Source organism: Sinohyriopsis cumingii, chromosome 12, assembly GCF_028554795.1.
Source record: "Sinohyriopsis cumingii isolate HCF-2022 chromosome 12, ASM2855479v2, whole genome shotgun sequence".
Classification (NCBI taxonomy): Eukaryota; Metazoa; Mollusca; class Bivalvia; order Unionida; family Unionidae; genus Sinohyriopsis; species Sinohyriopsis cumingii.
This window is the reverse complement of record NC_142972.1, coordinates 122,012,638-122,030,677: the sequence shown is the minus strand read 5'-3', so window position 1 is coordinate 122,030,677 and position 18,040 is coordinate 122,012,638. Positions and strand designations below refer to the sequence as shown.

Genomic DNA, 18,040 nt, shown 5'->3' with positions numbered 1-18,040 from the left:
TAAGTGGCATTTTCAGTGATTGAAATTTCCTTACATATCGTTAATTGTGGTGTACTAGGAATGTCGTTTGGAAAGAAAATGAAAAAAATTATATGACCTATTTCTAAATTTGATACTTCAAAGTGCTGATTAAAATTTCCAGGTCCTATTTACCGTTTTCGATGATAAAACGAGTGATACATCAAAGTTTTCATTACCAATTTTGATTGCGATTTTCTTCAAGTTCAACAAATAGGGATACATTTTTAGGGTATTTTCTGGTTTAAAAAATGGGAGCCACGCCTGACCCCACATTATAAGCAGGTTTGGGAGTTATCAGGGCACGAGTTATCAAGGGAGTGGTGTAGTAAGATTAGTATTTTCATTCTGAAGATGTTTTTTTGCCAGAATAATTAAGCCAGTCTCTGAGTCAGAATTACTGCATGTTTAATCTTTCATATCCATTTTATTGTCTATTTTTTCAGTGTATACAGGTAACACATTTTTTTTCTCCATTGTTTTAGTTTTCTAAAAGTTTCTAAATTTTAATAAAAATAAAGTCCTGTGTCATAAACGCGAGGATAAAAAATAATTACAGCAGTTGATGGTGCATTAAAATTTGGAGGGTATGTCTAATTTGCTCTATACACTTACTTGTGAGTCAAGTCCAACTTCCATCAATATACACCCTGATCTGCCATTGTATAAAGTGCAACCAGATCAGGTTTATGTTGTTTGTTCTACTGAATATTCCTAATGAACTGAACAGGCCCAGATCTGCCAGTGCATTATGCAATGTAAGGTCCGGGTTGGTGCTGTTTGCATTTGGACTTGACTTACAAGCAAATATATTTGGTACAGATGTTACAATAGTTTGTTATTACAAATTTGGAAATATGGTACAGACATGCAGATTATACAGTTGCTTACAGTTAGCATATGCTTAACAGGTACCTCTTGTTAGAGACCACCAGTATTAAGAGATCATATGGTGTGATGTTTAGCTCACCTGGCCATAATGGCAGGTAAACTTATGGAACAGCCCTTTATCTTTTATTTGTCATCCAACAGTAATTGTTTGGCGGGGGGGGGGGGGGTTGTGAGAAAAAAAACTACAGAAAGACGACAACAATTGCTATTTTCAACTGTTTCTCAAAAACCACCAGACTAGTTTTAACCATACTTGGAACAGAGCATCCTGGAATGAAGACTTTACAAATTGATTCAAATGATGCTAATCTGCCATCGAATATGGCCACCATTATTATAACCCTGTATGGGTATGTGAGAAAGCTTGCCAGTAGCTTCCTGTGGGTCAGTGCTTCTTGCGGGTGGGGTCCATCTTAAAGTTATACTGGTTGCCATGTACAGCCTATCACTTGTGCTGAAAACTGGAATTCAATCATTAAACAACATTGTTTTATTACTGCAAAACCTCCAAAATCAATACCAGTGTAAATAAATGAATTTAAAGTATTTATTAAAGCACATTATGAATTTTAGTTTATATCACACATTATATATTAAAGGTCATTGTGGAATAATGTTTATATGACACACTACTTATTAAAGCACATTATGGGATATCACATACATGACATGCATATTACCTGTCAGTCATTTCTTAACATTATTTGTCACACATGTTTTTATTTTTGCAGGCCTATGGAGGAACAGGCTTCATCCAGAGGGCCAAAAGAGTTTTCTTTGATATACTCACAACCGTCATTGTAAGTATACACATGCAGAGGACTGTATACATGAAAACTTTTTGTTTCTTTTTGCGTTTCAAAATTTGAAATATGGATAATAAAATGATTTGATTGATACCATTTTTAGCTCAGTTCATCATATTTGCAATTATGGGAGGCTACATGTTCTTTCTGTCTAAACAAAACACTTCATATATAGATAGCATAAAATCCCTTGAGTGATGTTAATTAATGACTTCACATTACCATAAGGGACAAAAGGGTTGCAGGGCATTTATGAGATGAACTAAATACAGATCTGCCTCAGTATCCCAGTAAGACCATTCACTATAATACAGATCCTTCTATAATATTGTCATGAATCCCATTTCATTATATAATTGTAAAATTACATGTTATCATACATACCTCATTTAAAGGCAGTTTCACTGCAAGGCAGTATATTCTGTGGCTTCCATAGACATTATTATAGTGGGGGAATACTGCATCATTTACCTCATTGTAAAGCAGTCTCACTTTAAGATGATGGGCGCTCTGTTTGGTTGCTTACATTGATGACTTCCATTTGGTTTGAAACGTGAACAACATGACAAACATTAGGGACCATCTGGCAATAATAAAGTTCAGAATTTTAAATTGATTAATGAGTTTTGTGCATTTTAAATTGATTAATGAGTTTTGTGCATTTTAAATTGATTAATGAGTTTTGTGCATTTTCTATGTCATTTATGCTCTTTATATTTTTAAAACTGGTGGTGGGGTCCACATTAATGGAAGGGTAAGCAAATAATTAATTGCCTTTTTTGTCAATATTCACTCAGAAAACTTCATTATTTCCATGTTTATTTGCTTAAAAAATGCTGCTTAATAAAGAACAGAAGCAAAATCATGTTTAAATCTTATCAAGTCTTGATGCCCTTGGATAACTAAGATCATGTTTAAATCTTTTCAACTCTTAATGTCATTGGATAACTCTAAGATCATGTTTAAATCTTATCAAGTCTTAATGTCATTGGATAACTAAAATCATGTTTAAATCTTATCGAGTCTTAATGTCATTGGATAACTCTAAGATCATGTTTAAATCTTATCAAGTCTTAATATCATTGGATAACTCTAAGAACATGTTTAAATCTTATCAAGTCTTAATGTCATTGGATAACTTTAAGATCATGTTTAAATCTTATCTAGTCTTGATGTCATTGGATAACTCTAAGATCATGTTTAAATCTTATCAAGTCTTAATGTGATTGGATAACTCTAAGAACATGTTTAAATCTTATCAAGTCTTGATGTCATTGGATAACTTTAAGAACATGTTTAAATGTTATCTAGTCTTGATGTCATTGGATAATTCTAAGATCATGTTTAAATCTTATCAAGTCTTGATGTCATTTAATAACTCTAAGAACATGTTTAAATCTTATCAAGTTTTGATGTCATTGGATAACTACAATCATGTTTAAATCTTATCAAGTCTTGATGTCATTGGATAACTCTAAGATCATGTTTAAATCTTTTCAAATCTTGATGTCATTGGATAACTCTAAGAACATGTTTAAATCTTATCAAGTCTTGATGTCCTTGGATAACTAAGATCATGTTTAAATCTTATCAAGTCTTGATGTCATGAGATAACTCTAAGAACATGTTTAAATCTTATCAAGTCTTGATGTCATTGGATAACTCTAAGATCATGTTTAAATCTTATCAAGTCTTGATGTCCTTAGCTAACTAAGATCATGTTTAAATCTTCTCAAGTCTTGATGTCATTGGATAACTCTAAGATCATGTTTAAATCTTATCAAGTTTTGATGTCATTGGATAACTCTAAGAACATGTTTAAATCTTATCAAGGCTTGATGTCATTGGATAACTCTAAGAACATGTTTAAATCTTATCAAGTCTTAATGTCATTGGATACCTCTAAGATCATGTTTAAATCTTATCAAGTCTTAATGTCATTGGATAACTCTAAGAACATGTTTAAATCTTATCAAGTCTTAATGTCATTGGATAACTTTAAGATCATGTTTAAATCTTATCAAGTCTTGATGTCATTGGATAACTCTAAGATCATGTTTAAATCTTGTCAAGTCTTGATGTCGTTGGATAACTCTAAGAACATGTTTAAATCTTATCAAGTCTTGATGTCATTGGATAACTCTAAGAACATGTTTAAATCTTATCAAGTCTTGATGTCATTGGATAACTCTAAGATCATGTTTAAATCTTTTTAAGTCTTGATGTCATTGGATAACTCTAAGGACATGTTTAAATCTTATCAAGTCTTAATGTGATTGGATAACTCTAAGAACATGTTTAAATCTTATCAAGCCTTGATGTCATTGGATAACTCTAAGATCATGTTTAAATATTTTCAAATCTTGATGTCATTGGATAACTCTAAGAACATGTTTAAATCTTATCAAGTCTTAATGTCATTGGATAACTCTAAGGACATGTTTAAATCTTTTCAAGTCTTGATGTCATTGGATAACTCTAAGAACATGTTTAAATCTTATCAAGTCTTGATGTCATTTAATAACTCTAAGAACATGTTTAAATCTTATCAAGTTTTGATGTCATTGGATAACTACAACCATGTTTAAATCTTATCAAGTCTTGATGTCATTGGATAACTCTAAGATCATGTTTAAATCTTTTCAAATCTTGATGTCATTGGATAACTCTAAGAACATGTTTAAATCTTATCAAGTCTTGATGTCCTTGGATAACTAAGATCATGTTTAAATCTTATCAAGTCTTGATGTCATGAGATAACTCTCAGAACATGTTTAAATCTTATCAAGTCTTGATGTCATTGGATAACTCTAAGATCATGTTTAAATCTTATCATGTCTTGATGTCCTTAGATAACTAAGATCATGTTTAAATCTTCTCAAGTCTTGATGTCATTGGATAACTCTAAGATCATGTTTAAATCTTATCAAGTTTTGATGTCATTGGATAACTCTAAGAACATGTTTAAATCTTCTCAAGTCTTGATGTCATTGGATAACTCTAAGAACATGTTTAAATCTTATCAAGTCTTAATGTCATTGGATACCTCTAAGATCATGTTTAAATCTTATCAAGTCTTAATATCATTGGATAACTCTAAGAACATGTTTAAATCTTATCAAGTCTTAATGTCATTTGATAACTTTAAGATCATGTTTAAATCTTATCAAGTCTTGATGTCATTGGATAACTCTAAGATCATGTTTAAATCTTATCAAGTCTTAATGTGATTGGATAACTCTAAGAACATGTTTAAATCTTATCAAGTCTTGATGTCATTGGATAACTCTAAGAACATGTTTAAATGTTATCTAGTCTTGATCTCATTGGATAATTCTAAGATCATGTTTAAATCTTATCAAGACTTGATGTCATTGGATAACTCTAAGATCATGTTTAAATCTTATCAAGTCTTGATGTCATTGGATAACTCTAAGATCATGTTTAAATCTTATCAAGTCTTAATGTCATTCGCTAACTCTAAGAACATGTTTAAATCTTATCAAGTCTTGATGTCATTGGATAACTCTAAGATCATGTTTAAATCTTTTCAAGTCTTGATGTCATTGGATAACTCTAAGGACATGTTTAAATCTTATCAAGTCTTAATGTCATTGGATAACTCTAAGAACATGTTTAAATCTTATCAAGTCTTAATGTCATTGGATAACTCTAAGAACATGTTTAAATCTTGTCAAGTCTTGATGTCATTGGATAACTCTAAAAACATGTTTAAATCTTATCAAGTCTTGATGTCATTGGATAACTAAAATCAAGTTTAAATCTTATCAAGTCTTGATGTCATTGGATAACTCTAAGAACATGTTTAAATCTTATCAAGTCTTGATGTCATTGGATAACTCTAAGAACATGTTTAAATCTTATCAAGTCTTAATGTCATTGGATAACTCTAAGAACATGTTTAAATCTTATCAAGTCTTAATGTCATTGGATGACTCTAAGAACATGTTTAAATCTTTTCAAGTCTTGATGTCATTGGATGACTCTAAGAACATGTTTAAATCTTATCAAGTCTTGATGTCATTTAATAACTCTAAGAACATGTTTAAATCTTATCAAGTTTTGATGTCATTGGATAACTACAATCATGTTTAAATCTTATCAAGTCTTGATGTCATTGGATAACTCTAAGATCATGTTTAAATCTTTTCAAATCTTGATGTCATTGGATAACTCTAAGAACATGTTTAAATCTTATCAAGTCTTGATGTCCTTGGATAACTAAGATCATGTTTAAATCTTATCAAGTCTTGATGTCATGAGATAACTCTAAGAACATGTTTAAATCTTATCAAGTCTTGATGTCCTTGGATAACTAAGATCATGTTTAAATCTTATCAAGTCTTGATGTCATGAGATAACTCTAAGATCATGTTTAAATCTTATCAAGTCTTGATGTCATGAGATAACTCTAAGAACATGTTTAAATCTTATCAAGTCTTGATGTCCTTGGATAACTAAGATCATGTTTAAATCTTATCAAGTCTAGATGTCATGAGATAACTCTAAGATCATGTTTAAATCTTATCAAGTCTTGATGTCATGAGATAACTCTAAGAACATGTTTAAATCTTATCAAGTCTTGATGTCCTTGGATAACTAAGATCATGTTTAAATCTTATCAAGTCTTGATGTCATGAGATAATTCTAAGATCATGTTTAAATCTTATCAAGTCTTGATGTCCTTAGATAACTAAGATCATGTTTAAATCTTCTCAAGTCTTGATGTCATTGGATAACTCTAAGATCATGTTTAAATCTTATCAAGTTTTGATGTCATTGGATAACTCTAAGAACATGTTTAAATCTTATCAAGTCTTGATGTCATTGGATAACTCTAAGATCATGTTTGAATCTTATCAAGTCTTAGTGTCATTCGATACCTCTAAGATCATGTTTAAATCTTATCAAGTCTTAATATCATTGGATAACTCTAAGAACATGTTTAAATCTTATCAAGTCTTAATGTCATCGGATAACTTTAAGATCATGTTTAAATCTTATCAAGTCTTGATGTCATTGGATAACTCTAAGATCATGTTTAAATCTTATCAAGTCTTAATGTGATTGGATAACTCTAAGAACATGTTTAAATCTTATCAAGTCTTGATGTCATTGGATAACTCTAAGAACATGTTTAAATGTTATCTAGTCTTGATCTCATTGGATAATTCTAAGATCATGTTTAAGTCTTATCAAGACTTGATGTCATTGGATAACTTCAAGAACATGTTTAAATCTTATCAAGTCTTGATGTCATTGGATAACTCTAAGATCATGTTTAAATCTTATCAAGTCTTGATGTCATTGGATAACTCTAAGAACATGTTTAAATCTTATCAAGTCTTGATGTCATTGGATAACTAAAATTATGTTTAAATCTTATCAAGTCTTAATGTCATTGGATAACTTTAAGATCATGTTTAAATCTTATCAAGTCTTGATGTCATTGGATAACTCTAAGATCATGTTTAAATCTTTTCAAGTCTTGATGTCCTTAGATAACTAAAATCATGTTTAAATCTTATCAAGTCTTGATGTCATTGGATAACTCTAAGATCATGTTTAAATCTTATCAAGTCTTGATGTCATTGGATAACTCTAAGATCATGTTTAAATCTTATCAAGTCTTGATGTCATTGGATAACTCTAAGATCATGTTTAAATCTTATCAAGTCTTGATGTCATTGGATAACTCTAAGATCATGTTTAAATCTTATCAAGTCTTAATGTCATTGGATAACTTTAAGATCATGTTTAAATCTTATCAAGTCTTGATGTCATTGGATAACTCTAAGATCATGTTTAAATCTTATAAAGTCTTAATGTCATTGGATGACTCAAAGAACATGTTTAAATCTTATCAAGTCTTGATGTCATTGGATAACTCTAAGATCATGTTTAAATCTTATCAAGTCTTGATGTCATTCGCTAACTCTAAGATCATGTTTAAATCTTTTCAAGTCTTGATGTCCTTAGATAACTAAAATCATGTTTAAATCTTATCAAGTCTTGATGTCATTGGATAACTCTTAAGATCATGTTTAAATCTTATCAAGTCTTGATGTCATTGGATAACTCTAAGATCATGTTTAAATCTTATCAAGTCTTGATGTGATTGGATAACTCTAAGATCATGTTTAAATCTTATCAAGTCTTGATGTCATTGGATAACTCTAAGATCATGTTTAAATCTTATCAAGTCTTGATGTCATTGGATAACTCTAAGATCATGTTTAAATCTTATCAAGTCTTGATGTCATTGGATAACTCTAAGAACATGTTTAAATCTTATCAAGTCTTGATGTCCTTGGATAACTAAGATCATGTTTAAATCTTATCAAGTCTAGATGTCATGAGATAACTCTAAGATCATGTTTAAATCTTATCAAGTCTTGATGTCATGAGATAACTCTAAGAACATGTTTAAATCTTATCAAGTCTTGATGTCCTTGGATAACTAAGATCATGTTTAAATCTTATCAAGTCTTGATGTCATGAGATAACTCTAAGATCATGTTTAAATCTTATCAAGTCTTGATGTCCTTAGATAACTAAGATCATGTTTAAATCTTCTCAAGTCTTGATGTCATTGGATAACTCTAAGATCATGTTTAAATCTTATCAAGTTTTGATGTCATTGGATAACTCTAAGAACATGTTTAAATCTTATCAAGTCTTGATGTCATTGGATAACTCTAAGATCATGTTTAAATCTTATCAAGTCTTAATGTCATTCGATACCTCTAAGATCATGTTTAAATCTTATCAAGTCTTAATATCACTGGATAACTCTAAGAACATGTTTAAATCTTATCAAGTCTTAATGTCATCGGATAACTTTAAGATCATGTTTAAATCTTATCAAGTCTTGATGTCATTGGATAACTCTAAGATCATGTTTAAATCTTATCAAGTCTTAATGTGATTGGATAACTCTAAGAACATGTTTAAATCTTATCAAGTCTTGATGTCATTGGATAACTCTAAGAACATGTTTAAATGTTATCTAGTCTTGATCTCATTGGATAATTCTAAGATCATGTTTAAGTCTTATCAAGACTTGATGTCATTGGATAACTTCAAGAACATGTTTAAATCTTATCAAGTCTTGATGTCATTGGATAACTCTAAGATCATGTTTAAATCTTATCAAGTCTTGATGTCATTGGATAACTCTAAGAACATGTTTAAATCTTATCAAGTCTTGATGTCATTGGATAACTAAAATTATGTTTAAATCTTATCAAGTCTTAATGTCATTGGATAACTTTAAGATCATGTTTAAATCTTATCAAGTCTTGATGTCATTGGATAACTCTAAGATCATGTTTAAATCTTTTCAAGTCTTGATGTCCTTAGATAACTAAAATCATGTTTAAATCTTATCAAGTCTTGATGTCATTGGATAACTCTAAGATCATGTTTAAATCTTATCAAGTCTTGATGTCATTGGATAACTCTAAGATCACATTTAAATCTTATCAAGTCTTGATGTCATTGGATAACTCTAAGATCATGTTTAAATCTTATCAAGTCTTGATGTCATTGGATAACTCTAAGATCATGTTTAAATCTTATCAAGTCTTGATGTCATGAGATAACTCTAAGATCATGTTTAAATCTTATCAAATCTTAATGTCATTGGATAACTTTAAGATCATGTTTAAATCTTATCAAGTCTTGATGTCATTGGATAACTCTAAGATCATGTTTAAATCTTATAAAGTCTTAATGTCATTGGATGACTCAAAGAACATGTTTAAATCTTATCAAGTCTTGATGTCATTGGATAACTCTAAGATCATGTTTAAATCTTATCAAGTCTTGATGTCATTCGCTAACTCTAAGATCATGTTTAAATCTTTTCAAGTCTTGATGTCCTTAGATAACTAAAATCATGTTTAAATCTTATCAAGTCTTGATGTCATTGGATAACTCTAAGATCATGTTTAAATCTTATCAAGTCTTGATGTCATTGGATAACTCTAAGATCATGTTTAAATCTTATCAAGTCTTGATGTCATTGGATAACTCTAAGATCATGTTTAAATCTTATCAAGTCTTGATGTCATGAGATAACTCTAAGATCATGTTTAAATCTTATCAAGTCTTAATGTCATTGGATAACTTTAAGATCATGTTTAAATCTTATCAAGTCTTGATGTCATTGGATAACTCTAAGATCATGTTTAAATCTTATAAAGTCTTAATGTCATTGGATGACTCAAAGAACATGTTTAAATCTTATCAAGTCTTGATGTCATTGGATAACTCTAAGATCATGTTTAAATCTTATCAAGTCTTGATGTCATTCGCTAACTCTAAGAACATGTTTAAATCTTATCAAGTCTTGATGTCATTGGATGACTCAAAGAACATGTTTAAATCTTATCAAGTCTTGATGTCATTGGATAACTCTAAGAACATGTTTAAATCTTATCAAGTCTTGATGTCATTGGATAACTAAAATTATGTTTAAATCTTATCAAGTCTTAATGTCATTGGATAACTTTAAGATCATGTTTAAATCTTATCAAGTCTTGATGTCATTGGATAACTCTAAGATCATGTTTAAATCTTATAAAGTCTTGATATCATTGGATAACTCTAAGATCATGTTTAAATCTTATCAAGTCTTAATGTCATTGGATAACTCTAAGAACATGTTTAAATCTTATCAAGTCTTGATGTCCTTGGATAACTAAAATCATGTTTAAATCTTATCAAGTCTTAATGTCATTGGGTAACTTTAAGATCATGTTTAAATGTTATCTAGTCTTGATGTCATTGGATAATTCTAAGATCATGTTTAAATCTTATCAAGTCTTGATATCATTGGATAACTCTAAGATCATGTTTAAATCTTATCAAGTCTTGATGTCATTGGATAACTCTAAGATCATGTTTAAATCTTATCAAGTCGTAATGTCATTGGATAACTCTATGAATATGCTTAAATCTTATCAAGTCTTAATTTCATTGGATAACTATAAGGGTTTCCTCAATGAAAAATTCTGTACATGCTTATCTAAGTTAATTCCACTTTCTTTTTCTTTCTCATATTTTTCAGTATTATAATCGGTATGCTAATACAGTAGAGGCTATGTTATGTGTAGCTATTAACAGCACATGCCTACAGCCTTAGCAGTGTGTCAGCCTCCGTATTTTCAGTCCAAATGTACCCAGGTGGTCAGCAAGTAGACTTCTTATATATGTTATAGTTGGACACGAAAGGGCTGATATACTTTATTTTGGGGATACATGAGAAGCCAATAAAATAGATGTGGCTTTCTGTCTGATATGCATCAAGCCTCTATTGGAAAACTTGAATTGCTAGTCTTTCTAGAAAACTGGTAAGTGTAGGACATTGGCATTTGTTTATTGCCACATCAGCGATTCACAAGTGGGATATAATTATACATACTCTGCAGTTCTAGTGAGACCACATGTTATGGATGCACAGCTTTATTTTGCAGACTTGGCAAATTTGATTTGATTTGAATCTGATGATTGAATCATTAGCCTTTTAATTTCTCTGTACAGTTTTGGCAGATCAAGGTTTACTGGTATGCAGTTATCTTAAAACCGTAGAACAATGAGTATAGACCAAGATCTGCAGACATATTATCCAATTATTTATATTGGCCTACACTTTTTGTGTTGGGATATAGATTATGGGTAAATGCAGTAACATTTTCTGTGAGAAGCCTTTTCTACTGACATTTATGATGCAGTTATGTATTCTGCTAACATTTATGATGGAGTTATTTGTGCCAAGGCCAATCATTTTTGCAAAGCTCAGTGACTTCATTTAACTTGCAAATGCAAGTATATGTATTTGTTTTTGTTCATATGTATGATATTATTTATCATTAATTATCAACATTCATTACATCCTAAGTAAATTGCAACTTAACCAAAATGTTATATGTCAATTAAGATAAACTTTATCTTACTCCAATGATTTGTTTTCACTCCAGTTGAAACTAGAGGTAAGTGATGGCATGCCGTTACATAAATATGGGCTTTTTGGAACAGATGTCTGTTTCAGGTTTATAGCAGTTTGATGTGATGGCATGCCAGTACACAAATAAGGGCTTATTGGAACAGATGTCCATTTCAGATTGTTAGCAATTTGAAGAAGTGCAGATTTGAAGACTCAACATCACAAATCCCCACATTTACACATGCCCAAACCACTCCTACCTCCCCACTATGTGAGAGCTTTCCAAAGGCTAAACACAAAATGCATAATCAGTTAAATATATGATTTGTCATACTGCTAATTATCCGTGCAAAGCGTTATGTCAATAAATATCCAAGCAAAAAAAACTCATCATGCTAGGGTAATACAGGCACTTATTTTTGGTACACATAAGTAATGCTGAAGTAATATTTATGGGTTACCGCATTTGTATGGGAAAATATGAACGAGTTTTCCTGATGGAAATACTGCACGATCCATCCAACAAAACGAGTTCACATTTTCCCATACAAATGCAGTAACCGTTTTATATTATGCTCATTTTCTTATTCTACCTAAGGCTTAATTATATAAACAAAAATACACTAAAAGAAACAAAGTAACTGAATGTATGCCATATTCCAAACTAAATACACAACCACAGATTCATCATTACACAACAACATTATTAATGTGCACACTACTCCTGCCAGATAAATTTGAACTTAGTCATGTGCTAGACATAACATTCAAAAGAAAATGACGTTTCTACTTAAAATTTAAATTTGGAGTCATATTGTGAATGAATGCGCATTGCAACAAGTTGATCTGGAATAATAGATTTTGGTATATTTGTCGATTCTACGAAATTTCATGATTATGGACTGAATTTATCTGTGACAATACTACATGAAGTTCATTGGACTGAAGCAGCGAGGGAGAAGCGTGTTGACCTCTGCAATTGTATTTCTATTCTTTCACTGAATGTTTGAAATCATAACATGGGGAAAATATGAAGTCTTTCAATTGCAATTATCAAAAAGACACTATGGAATTTAATGTTTGTTTCATTTTGAGTGCAGTAAGGAGGATGTAATTGCACTTGAAATATATTCCAAATTACAATACAAAACTGTAAATATATTTTTGCCATTCTTATTACCAGCTAAAGAAGACAGTTTTTGCCTTGTCAATTACATTTTATTTGTAGGTACCCAGCATTTTTGTGAAATCTGGCTACTATAGCTAGCCTAAATCCGAAACATTGTATCAAAAAAGTTGATGCGGAATGTAGCAAAGCAGCTGGTATCTGGCAGTCCATGAAACATCTGCTTTAGTTCATTCAGAAAACAAATTTAATCAACCAAAATGTAAAATGCCTACTACACGAATGTACATAATTTGTTTACAAATCAAAAGTGCTGGCATCTGTTGTTTGTTTACAGTAGAAAGTAGTTCCTTTATGAGTGCAATATTAAGTGAGCGCAAGTTCAGTATCATAAAATACTGAACATTTTGACAATGTAAAGTTAACAGAGAAAAAAAATGAGCATATAATAAAAAAACACTTATTTTTGCACACACATGATGACATGCTTTGATGATGTGTTATTTTTTTATTCCTTTGATCCCTTGCCAAGGACCCTTGAGTATAATCAATTATATATATATATATATATATATATATATATATATATATATATATATATATATATATATATATATATATATAAACAACCTTGCCCTGCAGTCCCTTTTTGTGCCTTGAACCTTGGCTTTCAGCCCTTGGGGACACCTGAGTCATAGACATAATTAACAGAGAAAAAAGAGCAGTCTGTGTAGAATGTTCTTCCATTAACTCGTATTTAGAGCACTATGGAACTAAAGGGAAATTGTAAGTCTTTACCATAAAACAAAGCATCACATTGAAGCTGTATCATGAACATTGAAAAAAAAGACTTTGCATTTGCAATGAACATGATGGATATAGTAACATAATATACATGGGCACATACAGTCAAATATGAAGAAGAAACCTGCACAAAGTTGGTATAGGAACAAAGTGGGAAAGACACAACATAATTTGGACAAACCTTACAACAAATTATGTTCCCCTTGTAAACCTGCAAAATTTAATTCAGTTCATACCATTTAATTTTCTGTAATACAGGCCTGGGAATTTCTGGTCTCAAGATAGCTTCCCCAATAATATTTTCTCTCAGATTTGTTGAATAAATAGAGTTAATTCTTTCATTTGAAAAAAATAATCCTGGTTCAAAGAAAATACCAAACTCCCCCACCACCTCCGCCAATTAAATGGTCTGTCTGTTGTGATGCAAATCTGCACCTGATGTATAATTGTATTTATGAGTCATACAGATTTTAAGATGTTTTGCATACTCCAGAATTGTTGTTTGACATTTATTGCTGTTATAATTGTTCACTCTTATTGTGTATTAATCTAAGAATTTGTGCAGTGGCTCAGACAGGCTTTTATACTTAATTTGAATTTCAAAATTTGATCCATTATAAAAAAAATCCAGAGGAATCTCTTGGATTTAACATCATTGGCCTGAACATTATGGATCTCTTGACTCAGCTTTTTTTTAAAGAACTTGTCATGGACAAGAAGAGCTTATGGTGCTGTCCATTTTCCACAAACCTACATGGAGGATTGCCTTGAAACTTGATGTGCACATTCATTTTAGGGTCTAGTTGGTTTTAAATGATAATGGTGTTGCCCGGACATCCAGTATGGCGATCATGGATACCAGCTTGTTGTAGCCTCTGCTTCTGAGTGGATGGCCGTATTGATATGGGGTTTTCACTAAAGACTTGTTAAGATGGCTGAGTGGATGGCCATATTGATATGGGGTTTTCACTAAAGACTTGTTAAGATGGCTGAGTGGATGTCCATATTGATATGGGGTTTTCACTAAAGACTTGTTAAGATGGCTGAGTGGATGGCCATATTGATATGGGGTTTTCACTAAAGACTTGTTAAGATGGCTGAGTGGATGGCCATATTGATATGGGGTTTTCACTAAAGACTTGTTAAGATGGCTGAGTGGATGGCCATATTGATATGGGGTTTTCACTAAAAGACTTGTTAAGATGGCTGAGTGGATGGCCATATTGATATGGGGTTTTCACTAAAAGACTTGTTAAGATGGCTGAGTGGATGGCCATATTGTTATGGGGTTTTCACTAAAAGACTTGTTAAGATGGCTAGTTAGTCTTAAATATAAATTGTACCAGTCTGAAATCTTGAAATCAGTGGTTATCTTGAAAATCTTGCATACTTGCCAAAATGCATGTTAAGTGAAACACATGATTATTGACTCCTAAAACCCCCATGACATAGTCACGTTTTGAAGAACACAATTTAAAAAAGTCCTATGTTGGAAAAATAAATATTTTCTGACCAATGTCTGAAAAATGATGACTGCGTCTATATCAGTAGTAAATAGTCCTGCCTTGAGCCCATGTAACACTATCCTCAGTGCAGTTTATACAGGTGATTACCATGGAGTGAGTTAACATATAAGGCAGTCAGAGATAAACAACCACAAAATCATAGATTACTGAATTGGCTAAATATAGATAGAATGATGCAGTATCATGGCATTTGAATAGTGTTGTGGGAGTGCCCATTACGCTAATTTGAACAGTCCAATTTGTTTGAGTTACCTACAGGCTGAGAGATGTATATTGAAGAATGTAAGCTATTGCACATAATTGCCTTGAATGAGAATGTTTAAGCTGTCATTATTGAAAATAATTGTCACATTTGTGATCAGGTTTGATTTATACCATCACACCAAAGTGGGTCAGAGTTTATTTGGTATATTAACAGTATTTAAAAAAAAAAGCTTACACATGATGCCGATTTAAAGTTCAGAATGACTGTTTTGATGGCCATGCTGGAGATATTTACCTGGCTGTTTCTTCTGAACATGGTCTTATGGACACAAGATTTCATTTAAAATACAGTTATAGCACTGCGTGGCTGTTTCTTCTGAACATGGTTTTATGGACACAAGATTTCATTAAAATACAGTTATAGCACTGTGTGGCTGTTTCTTCTGAACATGGTCTTATGGACACAAGATTTCATTAAAATACAGTTATAGCACTGTGTGGCTGTTTCTTCTGAACATGGTCTTATGGACACAAGATTTCATTAAAATACAGTTATAGCACTGTGTGGCTGTTTCTTCTGAACATGGTTTTATGGACACAAGATTTCATTAAAATACAGTTATAGCACTATGGCTGTTTCTTCTGAACATGGTCTTATAGACACAAGATTTCATTAAAATACAGTTATAGCACTTTGTGGCTGTTTCTTCTGAACATGGTCTTATGGACACAAGATTTCATTAAAATACAGTTATAGCACTGTGTGGCTGTTTCTTCTGAACATGGTCTTATAGACACAAGATTTCATTAAAATACAGTTATAGCACTTTGTGGCTGTTTCTTCTGAACATGGTCTTATAGACACAAGATTTCATTAAAATATAGTTATAGCACTTTGTGGCCGTTTCTTCTGAACATGGTGTTATAGACACAAGAGTTCATTAAAATACAATTATAGCACTTTGTGGCAGGGTTCCCACGTTGGCATGTGCTCTCTGCTTGATAAACCAGACTGGCCAGATTGCTGGTTTTTGCAAAAAGTATCTGACTTTCATTTAATATAATTGAATTTCTGTACAACAACATTAAAAAGAAGTTTGTTGTTGATATCACATGACTATTGGACTTCTAATGTCTTCATTTGAGATTTGTGAAGTCATGTGACTAGTAATGCAAATGGAAAGTACTGGGTCAGCTTTCATCTATGCCGTAGTTTCATCTTGTCTTTCAGTGGATTAACGACATAACGATTATAATACTTGTCATTTCTGAGAAAATAAATCATTTTTCCATCAATTTCATGCAGATATGAGTTGATATAACATAAATTTTTTAGGCCTGCTGGTAAGTAATTACTATATGTCTCTACCACATGGTGGCGGCAGATTGCAAATTTTCGATATACAGTTGCAGTGACCCCACACCCCAACCTAAATGTCCAAATATGAAAAATGGGGAGGGAATATTCAGAGGAAACTTGGATTAGAAAATGGACTGCTATTCGTTTTAAGCCAAATTTGTAGTCCAAATTGCTGAATCTCAGAGCTGAAATGAAAAATTGTCATCCCTTGTATTATATATGAAAAAACATTATGAGCCCCTGGATCAGTACAGGTTTGGGGACTGGTTTAATGAATTACAAGAAGAGAAGATGATTTTACAGAAAATTCAGTCCTTGTTTATATAACAGTATATAATTTTGAAGGTCTTTTGTCAAAATTAAATCAACCCTTTTGAAAATGTTTTTTTATATGATTTTATTGGTACAGATATATTCAGGGTTAAACTCTTTCGTTACAAGACAAGAATCTAATTATTTGCATGTATTGTTTTTTTTTTATTATACTGTAATAGGAAATGTTATTTTCTCTGAGATGCATATATATAGTCAACTCTGCTTATATGCATAGCCTCGGGACCGGACCCAAGCTATGCATATAAACAGAGTATGCATTTATGCAGGATTCATGTATATTTGCAATGAAAAACAGGACCACACTTTCGTTATGCACTCAAGCAATCTGTGCCATTAAGTGATATGCATTTAAGTGGAGCCAACTGTATTGCTGTAGAATTCTTTAGAATTAAAGGTTTGAAAGAAAACAAAAGATAGTTTATGTTCATCACGTTCTTCCCACTTAGCAACATAATGCAACAAAGTAAAGTTAGAACTTTTATTCTGTACATTGAAATGACTTTGTATGCCAATGTATACGAATATAATCAAACATGTTTCATGTGATACATTTTGTGGTTTTGTACATGATCATCTTTTCTGACTTTGATGTTTTTGGAGAGTCTTCAAAGAGAAACATCTTTAGATTTAGAAAATACATGTTTTATAATCTAAAATGTTCCATAATTCCATTCAGTAATGGTCATATGTGAACCTTGAAAAAAGTAATTTCATCCTGGAAAAACCCTGGAAATGACCTGGAAATTTATCTTTAGAAAAGCGTGGGAACCATGTGTGTGGCTGTTTCTTCTGAACATGGTCTTCTAGACACAAGATCTCATTAAAACACAATTATAGCACTATGTGACTGTTTCTCTGAAGGAAAGTTGTGTTCATCTCATCTATTACATGGCACCATAGTGGCTGTCTCAAAAATCATGATATCACTTGCATGAATAGTGGCATTGATATGGAGTCTTTACTTCCTGCAATAATTAATGAAAATGGTACCAACCTGAC

General features: G+C 31.4%; 1 protein-coding gene across 2 annotated transcripts in view; it reads left to right on the top strand.

The window, feature by feature from the left end:
- LOC149787366 (protein disulfide-isomerase TMX3-like) overlaps positions 1–18,040 on the top strand; it is a 337,613-nt gene that overhangs the window by 299,695 nt on the left and 19,878 nt on the right. For both annotated transcript variants that reach the window (XM_089977943.1, XM_089977942.1), the window contains one exon: positions 1,641–1,709. In XM_089977943.1, the coding sequence (XP_089834069.1) occupies positions 1,641–1,709 (69 nt within the window). The remainder of the gene's footprint in view (positions 1–1,640; positions 1,710–18,040) is intronic.